A 16421-nucleotide genomic window follows, 5' to 3' on the forward strand; every position below is an offset into this window, starting at 1 on the left:
TAATTAGCCAAATAACCGTGGGGCATAAGTTCAAGTGCAACAAAGTTTTTGTGCGGCAACAACAATGTTGCCGCCCAACCGAGTGATAGACAAATCAGCAAGCAGCTACAACAAAAACTGGCTGCACTGTGAAAAAAGGTACGGGCTTAGAAGAGGCTCATTCCACATAGATTCCACACGTTCCGCTCAGTGTACCCGCGGCACTAAAACAACTGTAAACTAGTTCGCAATGTTGTGTGGCATGAGACTGGGGACAGGGGACAGGGGCCATGCCAGTTGTAATGCAATACGTGAAGCTCTGCCACGTTGTCAGGTGGCAACCAGGTCCAGGCCCCAATATGTTGCCAGCACAATTGACAGAAAATGCAAAGGCGCTTGGCATGCACCGCATGTCGCCTGCGAGGAGGAGGGGCATCCGTGGTGCAAAAGACTTCCCAAACCCATAAATTGTTTATAGTTTTGCTAGGTGGGCGCCTGTATGGAGCGGCGTTTGGGACGGGTCGGAGAAGGCTAAGCGGGGAGCACGTACTATATCTTTCATTTAACACTCGGCTCAGGAGACGCAGCTGAAGTTTTGCTCAGTTTTACTTTTGCGTTGGCGCTGATGTTGAAGTTGAAGTTGAAGTTTTGCCGACTGCCGCTGCCGTTTGACAAATGTGCCAGCCACATGCGCCGCTTGCCGCAAAGAGTGTCGGGACCCGGCGGTGCGGGGAATGCGGTGGGGCTCTGGCACCTATCTGGTTTCTACCTACCTCGTTGCCGCCTAATCAATGCAGAATGCGTTGCTTAGCTAATTTACAACAAATTGCTGGGGATATTCCGTAGGAAGTATAAAGCAGAAGGAAGGGAGGAGTGGGTTAACGAATGGGTATATCGGATTAAGTCTTGAAAGTCAACAAAAAACAATATTTCAAAGAGAAAATCTGCCGATTTTAAATTATGAAGAAGTAATTGATAGTTTGGATTCCGTCGAACAACTGCTGTTCCCCTTCCTCCAGCAATAATCGTATACCCATTTCCAGCCATATCTTGCATACCACGAAAATTTCTCAGAACAACCATAGCGCCGGGCTATATATACGCATATATTGGAGACCCAAAAGCCAGTTTTCGAGCCGAAATAGAACGATATGAACATCAAATGCTTGACAGCATTGCTACTCGTCTTTTTTCTCCCTTACGGACTTGGGAGTGGAAAGTATTGCAATCTATCCGACTGCGGGGAGAATAATCTCGCCTGCGACAACGACGGCGTAAGAGGAGTACCAACATGAGTGGGATCCAGAAAGAGTCTAATGAAGGGCTTGGTTCTTTCCAGAAATTCAACTTGAAATGTATGCCCAATACCAGGCTCATACCCATGACAATCTACCGCATATCCCTGCTGAGCGTCTTCAATGAGTTCCGCAACAGTGTCGCCAGTGGGAAAAAGAAGCTAAGGCCAGCCGCCCGCATGTCCCGCATGAGCTGGTCCAAGGAGCTGGAGTACATGGCCGGACTGGCAGCCATGTCCTGCAGCATGGAGAAGTTTTGCTTAAGCACGGAGAATTTCTACTATGTTGGGTCCATCTTCGATGTGTTCAAATACCCAGGGAGGCTGGACGAATTCAAAGACTATGAACTAATGACAAAACTGATCAACGGTTGGATGGACAGGCTGGTGGATATCTCTTTGGGGATGGTCATCTATATGCCGAAAGATCTTGGAGACATGTAAGAATGTGATTTTCTTTGTTTATTTATCTATTTATCCCATATTTCTTTAGAAAAATCGCCAATGCCGCTATTCTCATTTCGGAGGCGAATACCCATGTAGGTTGTCAGGCCATGCGCTTCGTCTTCAGCCACTTCCATCATTTCGTGTTCGTCTGCGCCTTCAGCACGGATGTCTTCATCAACCGAAGCCTCTACAAATTGACGGCCAGGCCGGGCAGTGCCTGCAAGCGTCGGGACTCCACTTATCCTGCGCTTTGTGCTCCCGGGGAGATATACCACAATGACAGGCAGATACCCAATGGCACGCTCCTCAGGCCACACGGCAACGCCAAAATTCAACGGGATCCGGACCGGGGTGCCTTTTACAGTTACAATTTTTACAGGAACAACTTTTAGCAGCAGCTTCTCTATAAGAGTTCTTTAAAATTATCTGTTTTCCCACTATCGAATGGAGAGTGCGAAAATCGAAGAACACCCCAATTATATTGAAAATAAACCCGCTATAATCCATTTTATATTTAAACCTAAGCCCTGGGACTTATTCGGCTTGTAGCGGGATCACGGGACGCATTTGCATATCGTGAGAGTCCTCTTCATCGAATAGCACCCCAAAAGTAGATCTACTTTCAGAAGATTTCTGCAAAAAATCATCATTACATTTGACAAAAATATGCCACGTTTTCGCCATAGAGATTTTGATGTCGACCGACAGTCTTGGAACCTCACGATCCTGTGAAAATAGGATCTTCGCTGATCTATTATCCGAGATATTGCGAACTTTCGGCTTTTGATAAGGATGCCAGCCACATGCGCCGCTTGGCGCCGATAGAGTTGCCACCTGTCTGGATTCGACCACTATCCATACAGTATATAGATTTACCAGTTCATACACCGTATATGTCGCAGTCGAACTTTCTGGTATGACAGGTATTACGCTATAATCTGTATATATCACGAATAAATCATCAATAAATCATAGCGCAGTTTACTCTTATACGTATGTGATGTTATATGTATATTATTATATAATATAATACCATACACTTCTGGCTTCATCGCCAGATAGACAGAATGGCTGTCGAAACTCAAGGGCTTTGACATATGTAGATATACCTGAGCTAATACAAAATTATGTAGAAGTAATTGATAGTTTGGTTTCAGTCGAACGACTGCCGGTCCTCTTCACCCAGCAATATTCGGATATGCAAAATCTGGCATTCCTCAGAACAACCATAGCGCCGGGGTATATATACGCGTGTACCGAAGACCCAAGTGTCAGTTTTCGAGCAGAAATCCAGCGATATGTACATCAAATGCTTAACAGCGTTGCTACTCGTTTTTTCCTTCCTTTGCGGACTTGGTAGTGGAAGTTATTGCAATCTATCCGAATGCGGGCGGAATAATCTGGGCTGCGACAATGACGGCGTAAGAAAAGCAATATGATCAAGAAAAAGGTCTTATAAAACGTTTTCCAGAAATTCAACCCAAAATGTCTGCCCGATACCAGAATTGTACCCATGAAAATCCACCGCAAGTCCCTATTGAGTGCCTTCAATAAGTTCCGCAATAGTGTCGCCAGTGGGCAGAAGAAGCTCAGACCAGCCGCCCGCATGTCCAGTATCAGTTGGTCCATGGAACTGGAGTACATGGCCAAGTTGACACTCTTGTCCTGCAGCATGGAGAACTATTGCTTGAGCACGAAGAATTTCTGTTATGTTGGGTCCATCCTCGATGCGCTCAAATACGCAGGGAAGATGGACCCGGACGAGATCCCAGATTATATAATAATAACAAAACTAATCAACGGTTGGATGGACAGGCTGGCGGATATCTCTTTGGGGATGGTCATCTCAATGCCGGACAAACTTGGAGACATGTAAGATTGATGAACTTTAAAGATTCGTATTCCTTGAGATAGATCTTGTAACACATGCGAGGGCTGCTCAGCTGAACTGGGCGCTCATCGTCATAGCTAAACCACTTTTTACCATTGGAATTGTTGGTGCAGAGTTCCCAAAGTAATAATCCAACTGCTTTTTCCGCAAAAACTAATGCGTAATCATCAATGGTTGTAAAACAAAATTAAGCAGCTTTTACAAATTATGACAGGAATCGACAGATAGATGCCTGTGGACAGAAGCAGTGTTGCCCTTTCAGCAATATTCAGTATTTCTTTTTCTTTAGAAAAATCGCCAATGCCGCTCTTCTCATTTCGGAGGCGAATACCCATGTGGGTTGTATGGGGATGCGCTTCACCTTGAGCTACTTCCACCATTTCGTGCTCGTCTGCGCCTTCAGCACGGATGTCTTCATCAATCGAAGCCTCTACAAACTGACAGCCAGGCCGGGCAGTGCCTGCAAGCGTCGGGACTCCACATATCCTGCGCTCTGTGCTCCCGGGGAGATATACCACAATGACAGGCATATACCCAATGGAACGCTCCTCAGGCCGTATGGTAAAGCCAAGATGCAGGATCCGGACCAGGAGACCTTTAACAGTTACAATTTTTACAATTACGGCCGTACTTTAAATTTGAAATTCAATCTATGAGTATTTGCTGGATTACAGTTTGGGAGTGCTTTTTTCCGGCTGCCTGCTGGCTAGACAAAAGGACACGCCCCAAAAAGAGGGGGCAAGCGGGAGAGTGCAGAAAACATAGCCCAATAAAATCAGCGCACAAAAACAAATAGTTAACACCCAGACATGGTCATGGGTGGGTTGCCATGTGGCAGCAGCACCAGCACCAGCACCAGCAGAGGGAGCATGAGTAGGAACAGACAGACAGACTGTCTCGATAATCACGGGACGCATTTGCATATCAACGCGCTTCCGGGCTGATGTCCTTCGCATGCAAATGAAAACATTAGCGGAACACACGCGCATCCCAATCCCCACTCTCATCCTTGGCTGCCATCCGCTATCCGCCTCTGCTAGATGCAGATACATAGCCAGCGAGACAGCGACAGATACAGATGCAGATGCAGATACAGATACAAGTGACATTCGTCGCAGTTTCCCTGCTTAAATATATATTTCAATTAAAATTTTACACACGAATAAATGCAAAGCCACGCCCAGCACATTAGGTTCCGTCCCCCTCCTCCGCCAACCTACCGTTTATACTTGTGCTCTCATCCTGTTTCTGGTCCTTCTGCTGCTGATACTCCCAGTCGCCCTACTCCTGCTGCTCCTGATGCCACTCTGGCAGTGTCCAACTTGTGTCGCTTGTTTATGAGCGTCTGAAGGCCACGAGAGCAGACAGGGCCAGGACACGGCCATAAAATGGTCCGAGCTTACGAGAGTGCTGTATGCATAGGGATGAGGATGAGTACGAGTACGAGGACAGGGATCAGTCCTGGCTCTGGTGCATACAGAGGCGGGGCAGGCACCAATGGAGCATGCTGAATGTCGCTCTGAATGTCCACAGAATTATTCAAAAGTTTCACCATGGCCGTCGTGCAGGGACAACAGACACCGGGGCCCCCTGAAACGAGGAGTTTGGCATTGTGACAAGAAGGAGCTGGAGGTTCCCGAATGGCAAATGATGAACCAAGGCAAATAAAGTGTTTACGCTGTATATATATAAAGGAAGTTTGATCATGGATACTCCGTATGATGGAAAAGCTACAGAGTTTGATAGAACTTAACAAAAAGAAATCGGGAATGAAAATGTTTTAAAGGAAAATCAGTTGCATTCATTCACAAATCCATTTAATACTTTAAAAAATATCAGAATTGAACAAGCTATAATCTAACCAACAATAAGCTCCAGTCCTCTGCTATCATATCTTACAATTTCTGTATCTTATCCGTAAATTGCCTTCTTCATCTTCCTCTCTCTTTCCTAGTTTAGGAAGGTTTCCATTTCAAGTCGAGGGCACGGTTTCCCAGCCATGAACTTGAACTTGCAACTCTAATAATAATAATAATGCAGATCCCCAACTAACAATCCTTCCCGTCAGCTCTCCACGGCTGCTCCTACGGATAGCTTTTATTTCTTTTTCATACCCAGAGCTCCCTTTTAGTCCCTTTCATGACTCTGTCCTTCCGTGTCTGCGGCCATTGTCTGGCTTGCATTTCAAATTCTAAGCAAATTTGTCGTCTAACGGGGATGAGGGATACGGAAGGGCTGGCTGGGTACTGGCTGGGGGCAGGCGCAACATTTTATGAGCGTGCCCGTGATGCAGCGACTCAGATATGGCCAGAGAAACGTCTGTTATGGGAAGACAGCCACGCGGATCTGACTCCAACTGCTCCAGTTTTCACAGCGCAGCAGCCATTTCAATGGGTTCGCGCTGGGCTCTTCTGTGCTCCGTCCTGGGTGGACTGCGTCTGCCGTTGGCACACAAAGATGTCCCGGTGTGATTTATCGCCGGCATAGCTGGGATAATGGCCACGTATTATAATATTTGCCGCGCCCAGGCGTATGCTTATCGGCGGCGACACCGACACCGACAACGACTACGTCAACGTCTAGACTCCTGCGGTGCAGCTGGGCTCCTGCGCCCAGCAAGGATTCCATTCTTCATTTCTCTGGCTACCGGCTTCTGGCTTGCAGTTTCATTTGCATTTTGCCAGAGCGGAAAACTGCATGCAGTTTATTAAATAGGAGCGAGCACAAAAAACGATGCGGGAAGACAAAAAAGAGAAAAGAGAGAACTCGCCAAATTAAGTACATCATTTCGGTTCGGGGAGAGTTTTCGGTTGATTGTCGGATGCTTTTGGCGCATATCCTGTGGCCAGGACGACACTCTCGACTCTCGCCTCTCGCCTCATTGTTGGATTTTATGCCGCAACGAATGTCTTCTCCTTCGTCCTGCCAGACACCACACAGACAGTCAGACAGACAGACAGAGGGCTTAAATCGTGAGCCAAATACATAAAATCTACGCATGCATGGCCCTTATGTGCGAGTGTATCCATTGCCGCATCCTTTTCCACTTAATGCCGACTGCATTGTGCCCAGATATACATATTTGCCTCTCCATATATATATTTGATATCATTAAAATTTTCAGCTTGCCACTGCAGCAGAAGAAGCAGCTTGTCCTTGCCATTGGTCCTGTTCCCCTTTTTCGGAGGAGTCTGGGCAAACATGAATGGTCTGAAAAGTCTGGATTTCACCAACCCCAAAAAAGAGGCGAACGAAAACTATGCATTTATGATATTTCCAAGTTTATTTGCTCAACGGACTTTGCACTCCCCGAATGGCTTAAAATATTTCTGCATGTGTGCACCCAGCTCTGGGAGCTATGAGAATTCCGTCTAAGATACTTATTTGCACATTTTTTAGCCTGTAATATTCTTAAAGTTTGCTAGGGCAAAACCTCTTCAAAGGAAATACTCGTAAAATCCATCTGATCCCTTCCCAGTTATTCTTTGCAGTGAGGAATTCCAAAGGTATCCAACGAGAAAGTTTAATTAAATTTAAGTCCAAATGGGACTTAATATTCAGTCGTTTCGTTCATAATTAAAAAATACGCAATATCCGATTTTTCAATAACCCCAGAAAACTCCCATGTGGCCAAGTGTCAGGATGATGGAAAAAAATCAGACTCTGAGGCAGCAGCAGACGGAAAAAGAGCGAGGACGTCCTGTTCACGGCCATGGCCATGGCCATGGTCAGGACGAGTGCCACTGATAGGCGACGACAACGATGGCCAACTGCAAAGGACAAACGGGCGTAACTCAATCTGTGGATATGCAAAAGGGAATAACCAGCCAGACGCACTACCGCAGAACAATGATAGCAGAATGTGCTCACTTCAACAGAAAAAATCACTAAAAGAATAAAACCAATCCCGTGGACATTTGCTTCGGTGTACTGCCATCCAAAGAAGGGTATATAGGGCTGGATATACAGGAAGTTTTAAGCATTTACTGGATCCTATGCTGGGAAATAATCGTTTATTTGCATTGCTCTCTTCTGCATTTTCTAAATAATAATTAAATAGGGCATCCAAATATTCGTAGAATTTCTGGGCCCACTAAGCCGTCGCGTCGTCTCAATTGTTTTCCTTTTTATTCGGCTTTCTGAGTAAATTAAAAAGTAAATTCTTTCACTGCCACGACGACGCATCTTCTCTCGTCCGGCCAATAATGCAATCAATTTATTTGCACTTTAGTGCAGCGGAAAGGGTGTGGGATGAGGGGGAGTGCGCCCGCCCAGAGCCGTGAAGCTCTCCGGCAAAGAAAGCTGCCGACGATTCGGGAATAAAAATGAAATCAATTATGTTGAAACTTTTTTGAGCGCCAGTACCGAAGGCTATGTTGTAATTAATACAAAATGCTGTGGCCTCAGACCCATAGCCCGGACTCCGGACTCAGACCCAAGCCGTGGCATGGACCCTTAGTCGGACGAAAGGGAGGTGTGGATCGGGGGAGCGGAGCAGCTCCCTCTGCACGTTACAGCCGGGGGCATGCCAAAAGTTGAGTCTTTGCCGCAGTGCTGTTGCCCGAGAACTCAATTTGATAAAAATTTCATTTACAATTGCCGACGCCATCGTCGCCTCCTCGTGGCATTGGGGGGACGTGCCCCAGTCCGTGTGGGAGTCGCCAGTTGGCGCTTTTGGCCAGGACTCGCAGCCGTCCACTCGCCCTCCACTGCCAATTGTTGTGTTTATTAATTTAATTTGACAGTCGCGAAGCCCGGCCACGCTGCGACTTTGCCTTGGGGCCAATCGACAGCAGCTGTGGACGGTTGTGGTTTTCCAAAGGGTCTGCCAAATGTTCAAATGGTTGGGGGACCATATTCATTTTGTGGTTTCCGTTGAGGTTGCAATTAGAACATTAGGGGGAAAATTCTTACATAGAAGTAATCCAGGCAGGTTGGCAGAAATTAGTTGGTTATTCAATATCCAATATTAATCATTTCAATCCGTCCGATCTGGCCGTCTTTTCGTGATCTGAAGAGTCCTTGGAACGAGAAAAAGGAAATTAATGTTTTGACTTTACAAATGCTCAAGGAATTCACTAAACTCAAATAATCCTAAGTTCCAGCAGACTACAATCCTTTCAAACCATTTTCTATACTACCCAAAAAGAGATCATTCACCCATATTTTATCACATTCTCTAAGTGCTTTGACTGTTATATTTCTGAACCCCAGGGAATGTCGTTTGGGCATACTTTAGATTATTGTCCACAGGATCAATTGAATAATGTTATTAGGGATGTACTCATTAACGGCACAGCAGTTGGTGATATTCGAAAAATCCATTAAAGCGAGCCAGATGCCACAACCGCAGGCGAACCAAAGTCCTGCCCCCGCTAACGGTTCGTGTGGCATATAATTTCAATACCAAAATTTACGTTAGAATTTAATGAAGAACTCGGCTTGGGGTGTGTCTTGCCCGAGCTGTCGCTGGTGTTGAGGTGTTAAGCATTAAAAAAGACCCAAGGAAAATGTAAATTCTGCAGAGGGTGGGGTCACCACTTGGCCAACACTCCATGCCATTCCATTGTTGACCCAGGCCGGCGGCGTTGTTCGGACTTTCGCAATGAATGTCATTTGGATTAAGCGTTGGATATGTTTTTAATTTATTGTGCATACAATACAAGGTCTGCTCCTCTAGGTTAAGTAGGGTATATGTGTTGGGGGATTTTCTTGGCATGCTTATCGAAGCATTCCCATCGCTTCCGCAGGCCACGTGCCGCGTCTCACGCTCCGTCCGCCGAGGAGGAGATCTCCTGGCTCTACTTTTTCTCTTCCTCAACCACTTAGTTCAGCTTGAACTGGCTGGGCTCGGTGCCGGCATGAAGAACCAGAAACTCGGGCGTCATTGGGGCATTGAGGGTGACCCATGCCTTGGGCACGCCGGCATCATCGCGGGCCGATTGCAGGGCTTGCTGAAGGGCAAAAGCCACCGCGATGGCTACACAGATAGCGGGTTCACCGGTTGCTGCAATAGAATGACTCTCATTTACTTGGATTTCAGTAAGGATGTGATTTTAAAAACGCACCCTTCGACCTCATAAACCCAACTTTGTTTGGGCTCTTAGGCAACATTTTGATGCGCAGATCTACGGGAATGTCCTTAGCGCCCGGAGGCTTGTATGTCCAGGTGCGGTTCGTGAGGCACTCGCCGGTCTGCTTGTCTACCACAATCTGTTCGCTAGTCCAGTAGCCCAAGCCCATCATTAACGCGCCTTCCATCTGCCCGATATCCACATTGGGGTTCAGACTCTCACCCGCATCTTCCAGGAGGTCTACGCGGCTGACTAGATAGCTGCCGGTGAGCACATCAAACTCCACCTCCGTGAGGCAGAGGCCGCATACCGCGTAATTCTCCATGTCGCCCTGTTTGTAATGGTCGTTGGCAATGAGGTTGATCTTCCTGTTATATGCCTCGTTGATCAATTGCTGCCAGTCGGAGGGCTTCAGTTCCTCCTTGACCGCCTCCAGGCGAGAATTTAACGTCGCGCAGGCCTTGCGCACGGCATAGCAGAGGGACTCACTGCCCACGGAGCCCCCGGTACCCATTGCGTTGGCTCCATTGATGGTTTCGCTGGCTTCAATGCGCACCATTTGCATGGGAATGCCCAGAGAATGGGCCACCACTTGGGATATCTTGGTATTCATGCCTAGAATAAATTAAATTTGAGTTAAGGAACCGTTTGAGCGATTTGTTTTTATTGTCTTGTGGCACTATAACCACGTGGAAGAATACATAGAATATCTACTAATTTATATTTCATGAAGTGATATCTTAGGTGACAGTACGCTATAAGATATCCCTGTCCGAGAACACAAATGGGTAGGTACTCACGAGCGCCCACTTCAAAAACATGAATCTCGGCCTGATAGATGGTATCCTCATTGTCCAGTTTGGACCCATCCGACTACTAGATCTGAGAGCCAGCAGGTGCTCCGAGAGCATGCGTGTTCCAATCCCTACGACTTTCAATTTGAACAGTGCGATTTTGATCGTCGCATAATCACTCACCTTGCCCCATTTCGATGCCTCCGTGGGAAACAACCACAGTGCCATCGCTGTGATAAATGGCTACCGTCGCGGGGTACTGTCCAAAGTAGCCCATCTGGTACTCCATTATAGCCAGACCCAATCCTCGTTTGCGCCACCGATTCTCTTTGTTGTAGGCAATAATCTCTGAGCGACGGTCCTTATAAAGGGTGCTCTTTAGGAATCCAGGCATCATTTCTGCCATTTTGTGGTTGGGCAAAATATTGGCATATCGCACATCCGCGGGATCCTGCCCCGTCTCGAAGGCGATGTGCTCGATGATATTTTCTATCATGGCAATGCCCTCCAATGACCCAGGAGCACGACACGGAGTGTTGCTGGGGGCGTCCGTGTAGACCAGGAAGCCATCCAACTTGTAGTTATCGCTGAATTCGTAGCAGTTTTTAGACACCGCCACTCCATGGCCCATATGGGACTCGTTCGATAGGTAGCCGGCATCCTCGAAGAAGCGACTGACGATACCCACGATCTTGCCCGACTTCTGAACGAAGAAGTCGTAGTCACAGTGGAACGCCCAGCGCTTTCCCAGGGTGCTCATAATGGACTCCAGAGACTGGACCAGGCGCACGGGACGATTCAGTTTGTTGGCAGCAACAGCAGCGGCCGCAGCGGCAAGGTTGCAGCGTGTGGCCTTGCCTCCGTATCCGCCTCCAATGCGGCGAGTCTTAACCTGCACCTCGTTAGCCTTGAGCTTGAGTATATTGGCGATGATGTCCTGCGACAGATCCATCCACTGGGTGGCTACATACACCTGCATGCCACCCTCGAAGGGCACTGCTACCGTGGTTTGAGGCTCCATGAAGTAGTGGTACTGCAGGCCCAAGTCCAGCTGACCGGAGGAACTCAGATCGAAGTGCTCCCCCTCCAGGTCGAGAGTGTCCAGCGTTGACCTGTACCTATGCTCGATACGGTCGCTGGATGAGGCTCCTACCTTGTTCAGCACATCCTTCAGGGTGGGAAGCACTTCCTTGGCGCCTCCTTCGTAGCTCAGCTTTACCAATCCTGCAGCGCGCTGAGCCAGGGCGTTGGTATTGGCGACGATTATGCCGACGGGCTGGTCATAGAATTTAATCTCGCCAGTGGCGAATATCTCCTCGTCTTGGGCAAAAAACATAGGCTCGCGTGTCTTAGGACCAAGGTAATTAGGTCCAGGTATGTTCTTGGCATCCAAATAGGCCACCACGCCCGGCAGAGCTAGCGCTGGCTGAGGATCCACCTTCGTGACCTTCGCACCCACTTTTTTAGCGTGAACGAAAGCCGCCCATAGCTGACTCGGCTGCGTGGGAAGATCGTTAGCGAAGGTTGCTTCGCCGGAGCACTGGATGAGACCCTCGTGCTTCTCCGTGGCCTTGGTCACCGGATAGTGTTCCTGGAAGGTCTCAAAGTTCTGCTTTCCACTCGACACCGGGCGCTGCAGCAAGGATCCGCCCAGAGCGAAGCGACTGCCCACTCCCTGTTTCCTCTGGGTGGCGGTCTTCAGCAGGAACTTGTAGAAGAGTCCGCAGGCAAGCTTGCGTCGGTACACGGGTGAGGCATCGGGCATCACCGCGTCGGGTTGCAGAAGAGTCGATAATTGTCCAAAGGCCTTCTCCACCAGTTCATTTTCATAGGGATTGCGTCCCAAAAGCAGTTTTTCAATGGCAGTGGCATGGACAAACTCCGGGTTGATGCCGCCAAAGCAAATGCGAGCGGTCTTCACTTTGGAGGCGTTGTCCAACTCGAGGAGAAAAGCGGCATTGACATAGGCATGGGCATTCTGGGCACGAGGCATGATCTAAGGGTAGGAAAAAGGTTGAGATTCAAAGCATTGAAGATAGATCCGTGATAGATCTCACCTTGTAGGAGTCAAACAGGAAACGATCCTTGGGATAAGCGGGCAGCACAAATCCTCGTATGATCTTGCCCTCCATCGGCGTCTTCAGATAGCTGGCGAGGCTCACAGTTGCCTGTTTAGCCACCGACTCCTGGACAATCACCTGTGCGTCCAGGGCCTCGAGGACAATGAACACGTCGGAGGGAAACTCCGGGTGCGCATGCTTGATAGCCAGATTGCCCGCCAAGGTGCCGGCCTGGGTTAATGCAAAGCAAATTGATGGAAAACAGCATTAGAGTCGAATTAGATGACCCATGCCGATGCCCATGATAAGATAATTCGAGAAGTTGGAGAACCAACTTACACCTTATCAGGCAGATAACATGAAAATTGTCGACTTACATTGCGCACGGGAACGTTGGCGATCCAATCGAGATGTTGCCACACCTGCGACAAGTATTCGAAGCCACGGGTCTTCTCCAGCTGGCGGCAAATGTCCATGGTTTCTGTGAGGCTCAGGTTTCCCCCAAGCGTAAGGGAAGAGGAATCAACAGCCAGCTTGTGTCCCTTGAGGTCTGCCAAGGCCCCGACATCGATGAACGCCTTTATGTCCGCACTGCGCCTGTACACCCCGTGAGCCGTGTTGCCGGCCACCAGCATGACGGGCAGCTTCTCTTTGACAGCGCTCTGCAGGACCTCAAATAGCTGGCTCAGGCTCTCCGGCCAGCTCCAGCGGCTGCCGTCCAGGTAGACCTGACTGCCCTTGGGCGACTGCTTCTTGCAGGTGCCAGCGCATAGCTCGCCCGTCTTGGGACACTGCTTTGTGCCCAGATCCTCGATGTCCGCACACTCCGCGGGCACCGCAATGTCGCTGTCTACCGCAAAGGACTTCATGGCATCCAGGATGGGGCGGTATCCAGTGCAGCGACAGATGTTGCCTCCGAATGAGTTCTCCACCTCCGCCATGGTCACGCGACCGCCCTTCGACTTGAGCAGCCCGTACATGTTCATCACGATTCCCGGCGAGCAGTAGCCGCACTGGGTGCCGTTCATCTTGGCCAGCCGCTCCTGGATGGCGTGGTAGCCCACCCGCTTGTTGCCCAGACCCTCCGTTGTGGTCACCTCCAGTCCCAGGCAGGTGTTCAGCATCGTGAGGCACGAGTTTACGCCCCAAGTGCGCACCTCCCCCGTTTCCGGGTGGATGCCGGTCAGCGTACACACGCAGACACCGCATCCGCCTTCCTGGCACATGAACTTTGTGCCCGTCAGACCGGCATTCTCTCGAATGAAGGTGTTGAGCGAGATGTCTGCAGGCAGGGCAGCCAGATTAACTGCAGGAGAGAAAATATTGCATCAGGTTTTGTTTATCTAATCTACAGTTATAAACCGCTCCAACATGCCAAACATTTCTTAAATTAGGTGCACATTTAAACGAGAAACTATATACTCAAAGTGGATCTCGAAGTGATATGGGACCATGGGTATCAAATATGTTTAGCTCACTAGCTGTATGCTCAAGCCATGTAATTATTAAACAACGAAGGGGAACGTTGTTGTGAGTTGCTGCGGACACCGCAACTCTACATATATACCCGATACTATGTTAGTATGGCTCTCCTCCGGCAGACGCCGCTAATATTGAACGACACGACAAAGAGTGCGTGCGAGAGATACAAAAAATCAGTCTGAGCGTGACGTCGGGCGCTGCGTAGCCACTGCAAATTGATTTGTTTCCTTTTGGCTATAAAAATTATCTGATCTGATCCAGATTCAGCAATCTGATAGATATGGTCGTTATCTATGATTCTGCGTTTTTAGTTTTCTCGAATCTGCAATATTGTGGATGCAACAGATTTTTGTCCTTTGTGTGGGCGGAAGGGGGTGTGGCGAAATTTTGACACAACACGGTCAAGGTCCGATATCTCAGGAGTGTGGATACCAAATTTGGTTGCTCTGGCTCTTATAGGTTCTAAGATCTTTGAACTCATATTTTGCAATTGGCAAAACCGACCATGAAACCTGTGTGTTAGAGAGAGACAGAGCGTGAAAGAATGAAATTGTTTTCTTGATTTTGGCTATAATAATTATACGATCTGGTTCAGATTTTGAACTTTAGAAGATATAGTCATCCTCTACGATTTTGCGTTATTTTGGTTTTATCGGATCCTTAAAAATGTGTATGCCACAGATTTTCGTCCTTTGTGGGGGCGGAAGTGGGCGGGGCGAAGTTTTGAAATATTTTTGTAGCAGTGACATATCACAGAAGTCTGGATCCGAAACATCGTTACTCTAGCTCTTATAGTCTTTGAGCACTAGGAGCTGAAGGGGACGGACAGACGGACGGACGGACAGACAGACAGGGCTCAATCGACTCGGCTATTGATGCTGATCAAGAATATATATACTTTATAGGGTCGGAAACGATTCCTTCTGGACGTTACACACATCCACTTTTACCACAAATCTAATATACCCCAATACTCATTTTGAGTATCGGGTATAAAAATCGGTTCACTCTATTGTATATCAAACTTTTCATTCATCTTGTTAAGAACACGTCAGTGCGTAGAGTTCCCATTGCTAAAGCTCTTAAAATTTTGTAAGCAATTAATCAACAAATTAACTGCCCACATACTCACCTTCATATCTGGTGCCGTTGATTGTAATGCTGTGCACCATTATCTGTGTTTTATATAATCACTTGAAAGGGGCCACGATTGTTGTCTTGAAACAAATTGAAGTCTTTCTCGAGTTTAATTGCCGTTCGCTGTTTTCGAAGAAAGTTGCGTGTGTTGTCCACGCTAATCTCCGGTCAACTGTGGGTTAATGTGGCTGGAATCGAGCTTTTATTGCCGAGCCCCAAAACGTTCTCGCGATCCAAAGTTTAACTTGCTCCCGCAGTGACACTGGCTAACTACTATTTGATCGAGAGGAGAGCTCTCGTGTGGGTCTCTCTAAATTCTACAATACATACATACATATATGTACCTAGATTTATAATGAATCGTTATCGCACGATCTCTCATCCACTCTCTCTCTCTCATTATCCAAGTATATATTTACTCTCTCTTTACGGGCAAACTTATAAATCATTATCAGCTGTTGGCTTAGCAGTTTTTGTTTTGCTCGGGATTCTAAACAAAATGCAGAATACTTCTAAAATACCTGAAAGCGTCGAGAGCTTTAGATTTACAATGTATGCAATGATTCAGGTATTTAATTGGCAGCGTAGAAATCCATAACGCCCTGGAACTGGCAGGCAGCCAAGGTAGGCAACTGGAAGATAGCTCCCAAACGCACAGGAGAGGAATGAATTCTTAGGCAAGAATAGATGACTTTTTTGGATGTCATCGATTCCTTTAGGACTTTGTCATGACGTGTCATGACTTTGATTTTGACCCTTTCACACGCTTACTCATTCTCTCTCTTTTTCTCTCTCACACAAGAGATATGATATAACGGCTGGTGTTGGTGTGAGAAAAGTAAGTGACAGATGTAGCGAAATAAAAAATGGAAACATAAACTATTTTAAAATTCTTTAGGTGTAAAACTAAAACTAAAACGAAACTAAGTGTAAGAATGAAAATTAGAATAAGAAATTAGCGGTGGTGGTTCTCTCCTTTTCTATGTTTTCAAATGTCCAAATGTTTACATGTTATAGCCGTATGACATTAGACTTTGCTAACTAGCTGCGATTGCGTGCTTGCACCAGGTCCATTGGCGCAGTGTCCAGCATTGAAGAGTTTGAGGCGTCGAATGTATCTTACCAGAGCTATGGCTGAGGTGTTAAGCATTAAAAAAAGACCCAAGGAAAATGCAAATTCTGCAGAGCGTGGGGTCACCACTTGGCAAACACTCCATGCCATTCCATTGTCGACCCAGGCCGGCGGCGTTCTTCGGGCGTTCG

General features: G+C 47.5%; 3 protein-coding genes across 3 annotated transcripts; 2 read left to right on the forward strand and 1 right to left on the reverse strand.

Annotated features, from left to right (window-relative positions):
• Positions 1–1097: 1097 nt before the first annotated feature.
• On the forward strand, positions 1098–2231 carry LOC4803306 (allergen Tab y 5.0101-like). Its single transcript, XM_001360033.4, has 3 exons — positions 1098–1253; positions 1319–1713; positions 1767–2231. Exons 1-3 carry the CDS (start codon positions 1131–1133, stop codon positions 2110–2112), a joined length of 864 nt encoding a protein of 287 aa, XP_001360070.3. The 5' UTR covers positions 1098–1130; the 3' UTR covers positions 2113–2231.
• Positions 2232–2908: 677 nt separating this feature from the next.
• Positions 2909–4406, forward strand: LOC6898004 (allergen Tab y 5.0101-like). The gene is made up of 3 exons (XM_002138061.3): positions 2909–3141; positions 3192–3592; positions 3901–4406. Exons 1-3 carry the CDS (start codon positions 3019–3021, stop codon positions 4265–4267), a joined length of 891 nt encoding a protein of 296 aa, XP_002138097.2. The 5' UTR covers positions 2909–3018; the 3' UTR covers positions 4268–4406.
• A 4826-nt stretch (positions 4407–9232) lies between these two features.
• Positions 9233–15360, reverse strand: LOC6898005 (indole-3-acetaldehyde oxidase-like). Its single transcript, XM_002138062.3, has 6 exons — positions 15154–15360; positions 12917–13845; positions 12537–12770; positions 10663–12475; positions 9680–10300; positions 9233–9618 (listed from the first exon to the last, which is right to left on the reverse strand). Exons 1-6 carry the CDS (start codon positions 15191–15193, stop codon positions 9437–9439), a joined length of 3819 nt encoding a protein of 1272 aa, XP_002138098.2. The 5' UTR covers positions 15194–15360; the 3' UTR covers positions 9233–9436.
• Between the last annotated feature and the right edge of the window lie 1061 nt (positions 15361–16421).

Source organism: Drosophila pseudoobscura, chromosome 2, assembly GCF_009870125.1.
Source record: "Drosophila pseudoobscura strain MV-25-SWS-2005 chromosome 2, UCI_Dpse_MV25, whole genome shotgun sequence".
Classification (NCBI taxonomy): Eukaryota; Metazoa; Arthropoda; class Insecta; order Diptera; family Drosophilidae; genus Drosophila; species Drosophila pseudoobscura.